Below are 12,474 nucleotides of genomic sequence, written 5' to 3' on the forward strand. Positions count from 1 at the left end.
ACCAAATATTTGGGTCAGGTATTTAACCCAGAATTTGGGTCAAAAAGAATAACCCAATTTTCCCAGAAAATGAGTTGGTCCTTTTTTACCCAGGAGTTGGGTCAAAATAAAAATAACCCATTATGGGTTATTTTTATTTATTTGTTTCTGTGATATTGCTACTTTTACTTAATTGACAAAAACCTGTATTACCTAATTACTTCTTCCACCACTGCAAATTTAAAAGTGTTATTACAAATCTGGACATTATAGATTTAATAAAAACGCTAGTTACTATGGGCCATTACAAAATGTATCATGCATTTTGTTATTTCCTATTGTATTGTTGAAATGAGAATAGTACATGGTAGTAGTAAATGAAACTTGAAATTAAAGCTTATAACATGACACAGCTTCATAAACATAACATCCAATTATATGGACAAACTAACTTGTTGAGAGCGAGAAATAATAGGTGTCCTCCTGGTACAAATTTCTGCCTTCAAAAGGATAATTTATGAAGGCTTATATTAATTTCTTATTTATAACAGTAATCTTAGTACCATGAAATTGAATGAGAAGGCATCTAGACAAAAAAACAAAACCTTTTCAGACAGAAATAAATTAAAAAATGGAGGTTTTCTTTTACATTTTATTAAAGGGCTGCCAAGGATACAGTTTGTGAAATGAAAATAAAACACGTTCATATTTACTCAAATTAAATGTAAATTTCAAAAGTTAAATTAAACAAGAAATAAAATAGCATTTTCTTCAAGAATTTCCTTTCTTCAACAGGCCCCTAAAAATAAAACAAAAATTACCTTCTCTAAAAAAGCAGTTCTCGACCACAATTACTACATCGAGTGACCTGTTGATAGAAAGAACTTATGTGAAAGGAGGTTTTCTGCCCCCCTTCTCCCCCAAACATACTAATCTGATGTACGAGTTTTTAGACCGTGATGTCCCTACAACTTCTACAGGTTACATGTGCTAACTGGGACCATTCTACCAGAAGAGGGCCCTGTTCCAACGCATGTCAAACCAGTGGAAACTTTCCACTGTGCTCCAGTGCTGTCAAAATAAAGCATTAAAACATTCTAAGAGGTATTTATTATTTCTATATGTAAGAGTGTAGTAATCTGAGCCAGTCACACCTAATCCCAACTAGAGGTCTAATCAGCCAGAACAGCTGAAAACACCTGTAAACAGCTGTGGGCCTGTAAGCAGTGGCTGTGTAGTGGTGGCAGCAGGAAGATACCTGGATCTAATGCGTTCCATTTCCCTCGGGAGTCTGGAGCCAGAGCTGGGAAACCGTGGGGGTAGCCATTGTTAGCATTACCAGCAGATAACACCACATGACGCTGGATTTTGGAATTACAGTCAGCATATCGACAGATATGTTGAACAACTGGTTTAATGAGACACAAATAAGACAGAAGTGCTAATAACAACGGTACATTACTACAGCTTTCGCTGCGGTTGATGATTGAGTAGCCATGTTGGATTTTGTTGTCCGCTTTATTCAGGGTACTGTAAGGTTCTCCAACTTTCTGAGTCAGAAATCTGGCTTCAGGGGGTGTTCCATTTGAAATCTCCAACTTCCGAGTAAAATGGAACGCACCACAACGTTAGACAATAAAAAATACAATTCAACATTTACTCGGTTGTAAAACTCAATTAAATAGCCCGCTAAAAAGGACAAATGTTAAAGTACAATAACCCAGGGCTCGTTTACACCTATCACCATTTTAAGCCACTGAGGGGGGGGGGATTTGGGAGGTGGGGGGAAATCAATTTTTGTTAAAAAAAAACCAAAGCCATTGGACCTTTAAAAAGGAAACGGGATCAGGGCGGCGTGGTTGGCAGTAAGGCAAACAAGGCGCAAAACCCCAGGGGCGCCCGGGGGGTGCTTCCCCTTAAAGTGGGGGCGACGTCCCAGGTTTCGGGGGGCATCCCTATTTTTGGGTACCTGCCCCGGGGGATCTTTCCCCCCGGAATTCCCCGTTTTCCTGTGAGACAGACCCAAATTGGAAGAAGAAAAAAACGTACCCTAATGCCACCCAACACGGCTCCAACCGCCAGAGCCCCCGGGTCAGAGATGTTTTGGGAAACCGATTTACGATTTTAAAAAACAGGGTATTTAATGGGGTTGGGGGTTTAGCGAAGCAATTTCGGGGACTTTTTTTTTTTAAAAAGGACTTAATCTTTACAGAAAGGCGGCCTCCTTTGAAAAACCTTCTAAAGTTTTCAGACTCTTAGAATATTAAACTGAGTCTGTCAGCAGCTAAACAAGAACTTTTATGAACGTAAATACAAGCTGGACAATTATCCTATTAACTTACATTGCAGCGATCTCGTTTAATATTGCATCAATGTCAAAGGAAAATATGTCCTCAATAGTTTTATGTATCTGATTCTCAAGGAGCTGTTTGCAGAAACAAGCCTTGAGCAATAAAGCAAAAGCTGTCATAGTTCAGTAAACATTACAACATTATGAAATATTGAGACTTTCTATCTTGAAATATTAGGACTTTCTATCTTAAAATATTAGGACTATTAGGACTTTATATTTGAAATATTAAGACTTTCTATCTTGAAATATTAGGACTTTTTATCTTGAAGTATAAGGACTTTCTAGCTTGAATATTAGGACTTTTTATCTTGAAATATTCGGGCCTTTTAATCTTGAAATATTAGGACTTTCTATCTTGAGGTGTAGTGGAGTGGAGTAGGAACTAGCAGCAGGGGTGGGTCTAGGATGATACCTTGGGGGGGGGGGGGGGGGCTCAGCCCCTAATGAGAACAGCTCTAGGTCTAGTGTTCCCGTTTTAAGTTTTACAAAAATAAAAACATTTCGTGTTTTGGAGGGTAAATACGCTTCTGAGCTGAAAATGTCCCCGGATTTTGTCTGAGAAATCTGGTCACCTTACTATAACGTCACCTTAATTAAAAAAACAAGCCCGACTTCTTTTACCTGCATCTAAATCTCATAATGTCAAAGCTCCTAAACTGTCTGGTGCCCAGGGAGGAAAAAAAAAAAAGTAGAGGAGGAAAAACGTGACAAAGACAGAGGTAATGTTACAGTAAGGTGATGATGATAATGATATTATTTTGCTGTTGCAGAACAATGATCGATAATAGCATTAGCCGTTAGCATGACATAGTTGGCTAATCAATAATAGCGAGCGCTATCTGTTAGTTTTAACATCAGTTAACTGTACAGTGATGCAAGGGGGCGCCACACTTAAATCTTGCCTAGGGCACCAAATTGTTTAGGGCCGGGCCTGCGTGTGATGAGCCCTATTTCAACAAACGGTGGCGTACTCCTTTTCCACAGAGACATTTTGACTCGTCATAGTCGTTTATTAACATTAACGATGGCTCTGTTCTATTCCAAATATGCCAATAACAAGTGCCAGCATGACAGTGAGCCAGCATGAACAATACCAGGACCCTGAAAGCTAAAGGCTAATCAGTCATTCATTTGAATTATTTACACCTGTGCTTTTCCTCCTGGGACGTGAAAAAGTTCTTCTGGGAGCAACGCCTGTGCTTGTTTTGTACCAATTGTCAATGGAAAATTTCATATGAATGACAACAACCTTTCAGACCACAAGGGGGCAACATTTGGACTATCATTTACACAGACTAGACTTTTCATAATCTTCCCAACTTTTGGTATGATTTCAGTAACCTGCATGTTACCTGAAAATGTACGTGTACTGATTATCCAGAGATAGATATTCATGTATTAAACATATCCAACCTGACAGGTTTCCAATAGTGGTCCAAGCCACCCGCTCTACGGTTGAGACATCTGTTGAATACAGAAGAGAACATTAGTGTTAATATTTTTTCTTGATGGAATGAACAGCATGAAGAACCACTACACTTGCCATTAATTAAACATTTGAGTTACTTGAGGATAAACTGGTCATGACAAATCTCTTGCTAAGGGTTCAACTCTTCACTTAAGCCAGATTTCCTTATTTGAGCGGAGCTTTGGTTTTATTAGTAATCTATACACAATCACAAAAGCACACACACACCTAGACCAAACGCTAGTGTGACAGCCACAGTACGCTTATAAACTGAACAGGCTTCACGCCAACGGAACAATGACAACGTGGTCTAGTCTTGATCTCCACCTCTTCACCTTGATTTATCCAATCAGATGACAAGGTACTTGTGGACAGCTTGAATGCCTCGGATGCGAGAGCTACACTGAAGACAATCAAATGCATTGTCTTGATTGCCAGCTGTAATTGTAGCAAATTCATGTCAAATCATTTCAAGAATTAAAAATGTGTCTGATTGCATATTGTTAAAAGTGTCTGTAATAATTCCTGCGTACATATTCGAAGGCTGCCTGTATTGTGTTGAAAAGGTTACAACATTTGTCTACAACTGATTAAGATTTTGCTTTCACATTGCATGTTGAGCAGAGATGCGTGTTGGTAAAGAGAACGGTCACAACAGTATTGAAAGAATTAACTCAGTACAAAGAAAAGTGTGCGACCAACTGTAAAACAGACGAACAAATCCCGCACAACAGACCAGCGGGCCGCCGCGTTAAATGGCAGGTTCAGCCAAGGCAGCAGTTTTCTGTGGCAGAAAAACATTTAGACAAGGAGTCACGATGGCACGCAGCAGGACAAGAGTCTGCTGCTCTGTGGCCTCCACTTTTCATCACCAGGGACCCCCCCCCCAGCTCCCCCTAGACCTGGAGAACTCCCGTTGAGTAATCGGCATCTAAGCCATCCTATTTTTTGGTTTTCAGTCATGGGACTGTCGCAGAGACATCTTTTACAACCTTACAATCTATACAGACTGCAAGTCCTAGACATACGTGACAGACATATTGCACAGCACCCACTGCCATATTTCAATCATTTAAGTATTTATTTCAACTAGCTAGCAGGCTAGAAACACATATGTATGAGCTGTTGTGTTTGATAATGCAAACAAAGACATTTCCTTGTGGTGGTCTTCCTAAAATGAGCCGTGGTAGAGGGGGGGGGGGCCACCACAGTCCAACTGCATACGCAAAGTCTCCAATTGATGACATAGGTCCACTTTTGACCTGTCTTATTGGCCTTAAATTTCAAATGAAATAAAAAAAAATGGTGTTCATGTGTTTGAATGAAGTTGTTATTAAAGGTGTAATACAGAATTAGGTGAAGTATCCACTAAATATTATTTAAATAACAGTAAAACCAGATGGGTTAGATGGATAGGACAGTTGAGATTACGGGTGTGATTATTGGCTGCAATTGAAAAAATTCAAATAATTCAAAAACAGCATCCTCACTAAACTTTGACATATACCATTCTGTGATGAGTCAAAATAATTCATAGTTTCATTTTATTTTTCCTCAAAAACCGGGTATACTTTTAAGAAAACAAGGTCTATTGGCTCTAAATTCCAAAACAAAGGGAAACATGTGCAGTAGTGGGTTGAACTGAAGTAAGACTAAAGAATTGATTGAAAATGTATACTGTACACTTTAATTAACAGTCAAACCGGGGGGGGGTCATTTTGGACCCCAGAGGACAAAAGGCGTAAGGCACTCGGGGGGGCATTACGAGGGTTAACGTAAGCCAGCTAGTGCGGTACGTATAACTGCACAAATCCACAATATCCTGCTCTGTGGGGTTTTTCGTTCGGGGTAAATGACTCTTTAAAATGGGTTGGTCTGGAGGAGCTTTATTACTCATAACGCTCAATAAACCTATCAGTGCATTATTTCACATTCCTTTTCAAAGCAGGCGCGCTTGCTCATGGGGGATTGCTATCATAACGGTGGATTTGCTAGACACAAACTCTTATGAAATCCATGGGCACAGGCCAGGTTCACAGCCGAGGAGAGACACCCCCCCCCCCCCCCCCCGAGGGCAAGAGATGTTATGGCTTTGGGAGGGGCCGGTGTGCGCGTGTCATTCAGAACACAAGACAAAATCAGAGTGTTCTTGCAAATCAGAACATGGCAAAATAATTATTTTTTTCTCTCGATTAAACTATTGGCGATTGTTTGGAGCCAAAATCAAAATTCTATTAATTGCACAGCCCTAGTCTTTCTACAAAATCAATTGTGCTGGGTGCAAGATAGGGAGAAACGTATAGCCATGCCACATCTATTAAGTTTTCTGAGTTGTGACTGACTGGGACTGACTTCAGCAGTCCATCTTCATAAATGCTACATTTAATAGTTCATCTTCATAAATGCTACATGCAATAGTTCATCTTCATAAACGCTGCATTTAACAGCCCATCTTTATAAATGCTGCATTTAACACTCCATCTTCATAAATGCTGCATTTAACACTCCATCTTCATAAATGCTGCCCTACTCTACACTGCTTGCAGGCAACGGAGGTGTAGCTGGAGTGTAGCTGACAAACATCAAGCATAAAATTAGGCAGAACATAAGGAAAGTGAAATTAGTTACCAATGTCTGATCAGGTGCTACTTGAATGATGAACTGGTATGCAGGCATCACACAATGCTGCAACACCAGTCTGCTCATTTCTCCGTCCTCAGAGATCGGTTCCGGGAGCATGGTGAAAGCATCTTCCATGCGCTCATCTGACAGGTTTAGTAACTGTCCAAAAAATTAAAAATAAAACATGCAAGTAAAAACATACATATACTGTATATACATACAACATACTGTATAACGCCCTACTATCAAATTCTAACCTGCTTTAGACTTGAAAAGTGAATCATGACAGGTACAATGAATTAAAATGGAAAGCACCTGCCCTTGTTCACCTTCAGCCCCAACTCTACAGATCGAAGGCCAGTTGTGTGCGCACACACACATACGCACACTCACACTCACGGTAATGTCTGCAGTCTGTTAAAAAGTGGTGAATTTATAGCTCACAGCAATTTAATACAATATAGTGTCTGTATTCATATCCAAAGCTGTCCAAACTGCTCCAGTTGCACCAATTGCTGAGGGAAAGTAAATGAGCAACATAAGAGAGCCCATACTGAGAGTGTAGCGACTCCAGTTTACTTGGTGGCAGAACCACACCTTTAAAAGGGTAACTTTTTTTTTTTTAACCTGGAGCCTATATTTATGTATGTATATGTTTTTGTGTCTCAGTGTTTAATGGGAACAACATTTTTTGAAATTGGTCCAGTATTAAGCAAGACAAGCCGCAATGTAATGTTATTGGCACATGGAGCAATCTTCAATTTTGCCAGCAGTAAATGTTTGTTTTCCACAGACTACTGCTCTGTGTGTCTGACAACAATTTAGAAAGGATCTCTACAGAGGTTGACCTTTTTGTTAAAGAGTAATATCCTTTTTGTTTACCTGAAAAAATAAAATAAATTGCTATCACCAAACCCACCATAATCCAATTAAATAAACAGTAGTTTAATCATCGTAAAACCCACTGCAATCAAAGTCGACAAAGTTCCAAAGATAACCACTCTGGTGAAAAACCACACTGATTCCCCCATTTCCACAAATAAAAACATGTCAGCTCTATACACGCTAAAAGTATTGTTCATCTAAACACAGTCTGGTAACATTGGCTATGGAGATTTAAGAGGCGTTTCTGGTGACTGGTTACTCTTTAACAGAAAGGTCCATCTCGTTAGGGATGCTTGGTCCGTATAACGCTTATCAGTTCAATTTTCTAAAGCACAAAGGGACATCTGGAAAAATGGGAGGTGCAAAATTAATTCAAATATCCAATTTTTCCTTTTTTTCCACCTTGACAATTAAAAAAATGAATCTTTAAACTGTTTTTCCAATTTTTCTGTTTTTAGTCAGAGGATCAGAAATTTAGAAAATTACAAAATTGCGTCTATGGCTCCAATTACTCTATACAATTCTTCCTCGTTCAGCCTAGCTATGCACCCCTCCCAAAAGAAAGAAAAGAAAAATCGAGCACACCAGCCATGCAAGTTGATGCGTCCCTTCCCTTCCTAGTCTTACACAATCAAGCCTGTCACAATGTGAAGCAGAACCGCTTAATGTCACATAATGTCCATAATAACAGGACTTTGGGATAGATTTGACAGTTTTTAAGTTGTTATGAGGAGAAATATGACACATCACATAAACTAAAGTGTGTCAAACCAACTTCACTGAACTGTGGAAAAAGACAAACACTTACATCATCCACTCTCCATAGGTCGTTGCTCAAGCCGTCAGTCTGACCATAAGTGATTGCTTTCTTAAGGAAATCAGTCCCACTGCCGGCCTCCTGGGAAACAGAAAATAACACCAATCGACATGTCAAAAGAAGTGGTAGGGCTGACCTTGGAAAACCCAGAGCCTTAACACAGGACACTTCTCATTTCATACTTACACCGTCAGTGTCCTGCAAAACTGCAACAAGCAATCGAATGTATTCCGTTGCAGCTTTGAGTGTGTCCACTTTACTGGGCTTCCGGTCAGGTCGCATTAGTGGCACCATTCGCTTCAAGCGGGAGAACATGTGGTTCAAGTTCCTGATCTGCACAGACAGGGAGCTGGAGTTTCATTTTAACTATACACCAGATTAGACCGTCAGATAATTCTTTGGGAATTATGTAACCCTCATTTAAACTAGGCAAAACATTCATAATGAATTAGAACATGTATGATTTTATAGCGCTTGAAGCAGTGACATTTGTTTTCACTTCACCCTTATTAATATAGTATACAGTAATATACAAGAGGGGGTACAACACCCCCCATAATCCAAACTGGCCACTGCAACCCCCTTAACAATTTCCTTTACATAACCATAACTTGATGCAGTAAAAGGCATAAACTTTTGCAGAAGAATTCACCGAAATGCAGGACATTAAGTGTTTCATATGAATATGAAATATGACCTCAAGCCCCCCTAATGTTGAACCCAAAGTTACGCCCTTTGAATTAACAGCGATCTTGGTTTGACCAAACCTAGCACATGATGCATGATGAAAGATCCTGATCATAATTCAGTGTAAAGTTTTTTTATACAGGAAATAAATACGGCTCTGTGCAAAAGCTGACTGTGGTTGGCTAGTGGGTATGATTAGGGATGTGTCAAATATATATATATATATATATATATATATATTATATATATATATATATATATATAATATATATATATATATTTATAGCATGTACAGCTAACTAGCTAGCTGGATAAACCATGGGATAAACAGCGGAAAGCTAAGCTAACTTAGCTAACTTAACAGAGTTGAACGCGAGTTTCTCTGCTGCGGGGAGCTGACCCTGCTTACCCTCCCGTCACTTACCAAACCATCGAACAATTACTCGTGGTTCACACAGTGTCATTTCCAATGAACACTCACTCTTAGTCGCTCCTTGGCGTTGACCAATTCCCTTTTTTTCACAGTTTCATGAAAGTCCTCCGCGACGAAGTATAAGCCGTCCTTCCCTCGCCTGAACTTCTCGACGTTGCTGTACGCCGGGAGGGCCGACTCGCCCGTTAACCGCTTCAAAATGTCGCTCATTAATTCCTCCTCTGGCACCTTCATATTAACAAGTAACAGATGTTAGACTCGATGATTTGTTGCTTCTGTAAATTATTTTCAATCCCAAGTCATGTCTACATCAAAGGCAGGAGACGAGAGCCGTGCGGGAGAGCGCAGGACACACACCTGTGCTCCGGGCTTAATCAGGCCTGAAGACGACCGTCCGAGTGGGAGTGGAGTTGAACCCTTTCACAGGTCAGCTGTGCTACAGTGGCTACTTTTTACATTTTTTGTGTCAAAGCCTGTTTTTGTGTTATTTGCAGCAATTGTAAAAAAAAAAAAAAAAAAAAACATACATATGTAAAACAAAGCAAATAAGCAATGTATTAATATATATATATATAAATACTATTTTGATACTTCTCATCTGCTTTAGTAAAACTGTCGTGAAACCTGCAGGTCAGACTTGCTCAGTGGGTCCAGTAGGCCAGCGGTTCCCAAAGTGTGGTCCAGGGGCCCACAGGGGTCATTGACAACAATAGGGAAATAATTTATGTTTACTATAATTCCAGCTACAAGTAACACAATAACATGTTGTATCACTATTTTGGTGATTTTGGTTTCATAAACGTTTTGTAATAAAACATCTCAAAGCAAAAATCCTGTCAGATCTAATGGTGGTCCGTGGTCTAAATTGTGTCAGTTTCAGGGTCCTTGACAGCGAAAAGTATGGAAACAACTTTAGGCTCTCCAGGTTTGGGAAACTGTGTGCTTTCAAATATATTTCAAGCTATAGTGTGTAGTTTCCTCCATGAGGAATTCCAAGTAATGACAACAACACTGTCAGTGTATCCACAGGACAAGTCTTGTATAAGGTGAACAGAAAAGGAGACCGCACAGTCCCCTGAGGTGGAAATGAGCTCGCTGCAGAAGACAGATGACAGCGTCGTCCACTCTCGGACGAGGCTGTTAGGCCAACTGTAGAGGGTCCAGAGAAGATCTCACCTGCAGCCTCAGGTAGGCCAAGACCAGCCTCTGCAGCACCTTCATCACATGGGATGTGAGAGCCACTGGGCGGTAGTCCTTAAGGCCAGATGGAGAACATGAACACGGCCCCTTAAGTTAAGGAAAAGGTTGTGGGTGGGCTTACGGTTCCATGACACGCAGGAAGAACTGGACAGTTGGGTTAAGGAAAAAGCAGAAAGCCACTTAAGGAAACATTAAACGCAGGACAAAATCCCCAGTCCTGTGTTTGAGCCATCCACCACCCCAACCAACCTCCTTATGCAGATTTTTGGGCTTTCATACTAATCGCTACCGTTGTCACTCTTAATGCTACATCATCTTCTCATTGACGTTACATCGGCATTGTTTCACCAAGTAATGCGGTGTTAACAATTTATGATCATTTCACAGAATTCTGTGAGACCAGGCTGGGTTGGCGCAGGTCTTCAGGACCCGGGGGCTGATGCTGTCAGGGCCAGCAGCCTTGCGTGAAGCCTCTCCACCTGTCTCCTCACCTGGCCAGGTGTGACTGAAAAGCAGGGGGTTGCTTGAAGTGTCTGTGGGGGGAGATGAAATGTGTGGTAGTGGTGGGGGAAGTGAGCAGACTACAGAGGAGTGAGGGGGAGGTGTGGGACCAAAAGAGGGGGGGAGGAGGCAGTGAGGGGGTGTAGGGGTTGGTGGAGTGGTGGAGTGGTAGAGGAGGCAGAGGGGGGCTGTCAGCTAAACCTGTTAAAGTAACAGTTGAGCTTGTTTGCTCTGTCCAGGCTGCCTGGTGTTTGTCTTCTTACCCCCACATCCATCCTCCATCCCTGTCCACACCTCTCTCGTGTTGTTCTGCTGCAGACTGGCCCCAGCAATAAATATCAAAAGTTCCAAAACATCTATTGTGTTATGTGTATCAATACACTAGACATTAAATCTACATACATGGCATCTGATTGGAGGCTAGCCTCACTTTGTCCCACAGCAACATCACAATGGTTTAGATACATTGTTTCTCTTAATAATGTATTGAGTGTCCATTTTATTATAATCAGATTTATCAGCAATAATTGATCATGTATTCCGTTCTTAGTTAGTTCCGTTAAAGAGGGGGGGGGGGGTCACATTTGAGCATCTAAAAATGTACTTGAAAGTAACGCATTAATTACTTTCTGAAGTTACTAGTTACTTTCATAATTTGTAACTGAGTAAATAATTTAGTTACTTTTTGAAAGTAGTAACTGTAACTAATTACTTTTTTAAAGTAACTTGCCCAACACTGGTTGCAGGTGACGAAAAAGTGGGACTTTCTAATCCGCTGTGGGCGGTCAGAGACACAACCACCTCCTTTGCAAAATCATATTTAATGTGTTGTTTTGCTTACCAGACTTTCTAAACTCAATCTCGATATACCAAAACAAAAGTTATGGGCTGGCAGTCTGAATAATAGTTAATAATACAAAATTAAATAAAATGTAATAAAAATGACATTTGATTCAGTTGTATGTAGTGAAAATGTTACTCACCAGTTTAATGTGAACGTAAAAAATGTGTCAGACTAAACAAAAGCCACCCTGCTACTGTACTCAAGTCCTCATATTAATAAACGGTGGTTGGTCTGTGCACACCTATACATGACTACTGGGAGCTTTCTGATCTACCAGAACTATAGGTATGTCATGCTGCTTAATAATAATAATAATACATTTTAGTTATGGGCTCCTTTATACCCAAGGACAGCTTATGCGAACAAATAGTGAGGAAAAAAGATGCACAACAAAGATCACACAGAATTATAAAGCAATGCTTGACCTTTCGCTGCGAAGCTTTGGTAGCAAGCTCCCCCCAGTTTGTGAAATATAATCTCATATATCAAGTCTCATGTGAGGCCTGTAAGGCACAAACACTGGCATAAAGTATTCTGCAAAAACAAATACACATGCAGATACATTTGGATGTGTAGTATAGCCAATATCTATTTACTATCAGTGGTTTAGTTTTGGAAGTGCTGTCCGGTCTGTATAATAATTCTAATTACACTAATCTCAAACGCATTACAAGCAATGTAAAAA

At 40.2% G+C, this 12,474-nt stretch overlaps 1 protein-coding gene across 2 annotated transcripts; it reads right to left on the bottom strand.

Moving 5' to 3' along the window:
- Window positions 1-621: 621 nt before the first annotated feature.
- figla (folliculogenesis specific bHLH transcription factor) lies at window positions 622-9,620 on the bottom strand. 2 transcript variants are annotated; one of them, XM_032516125.1, is made up of 7 exons: window positions 9,602-9,620; window positions 9,293-9,472; window positions 8,311-8,457; window positions 8,116-8,205; window positions 6,429-6,581; window positions 3,746-3,796; window positions 622-778 (listed from the first exon to the last, which is right to left on the bottom strand). In XM_032516125.1, the coding sequence occupies exons 2-6, from the start codon at window positions 9,452-9,454 to the stop codon at window positions 3,782-3,784; spliced, it is 567 nt and encodes a 188-aa protein (XP_032372016.1). In that variant the 5' UTR covers window positions 9,455-9,472; window positions 9,602-9,620; the 3' UTR covers window positions 622-778; window positions 3,746-3,781. The 2 variants fall into 2 exon arrangements, with proteins under 2 accessions (XP_032372016.1, XP_032372014.1); XM_032516123.1 differs by lacking the exon at window positions 9,602-9,620 and having other exon boundaries at window positions 9,293-9,546.
- Window positions 9,621-12,474: the final 2,854 nt, after the last annotated feature.

The sequence above is a fragment of the Etheostoma spectabile genome, chromosome 5, assembly GCF_008692095.1.
Source record: "Etheostoma spectabile isolate EspeVRDwgs_2016 chromosome 5, UIUC_Espe_1.0, whole genome shotgun sequence".
Classification (NCBI taxonomy): Eukaryota; Metazoa; Chordata; class Actinopteri; order Perciformes; family Percidae; genus Etheostoma; species Etheostoma spectabile.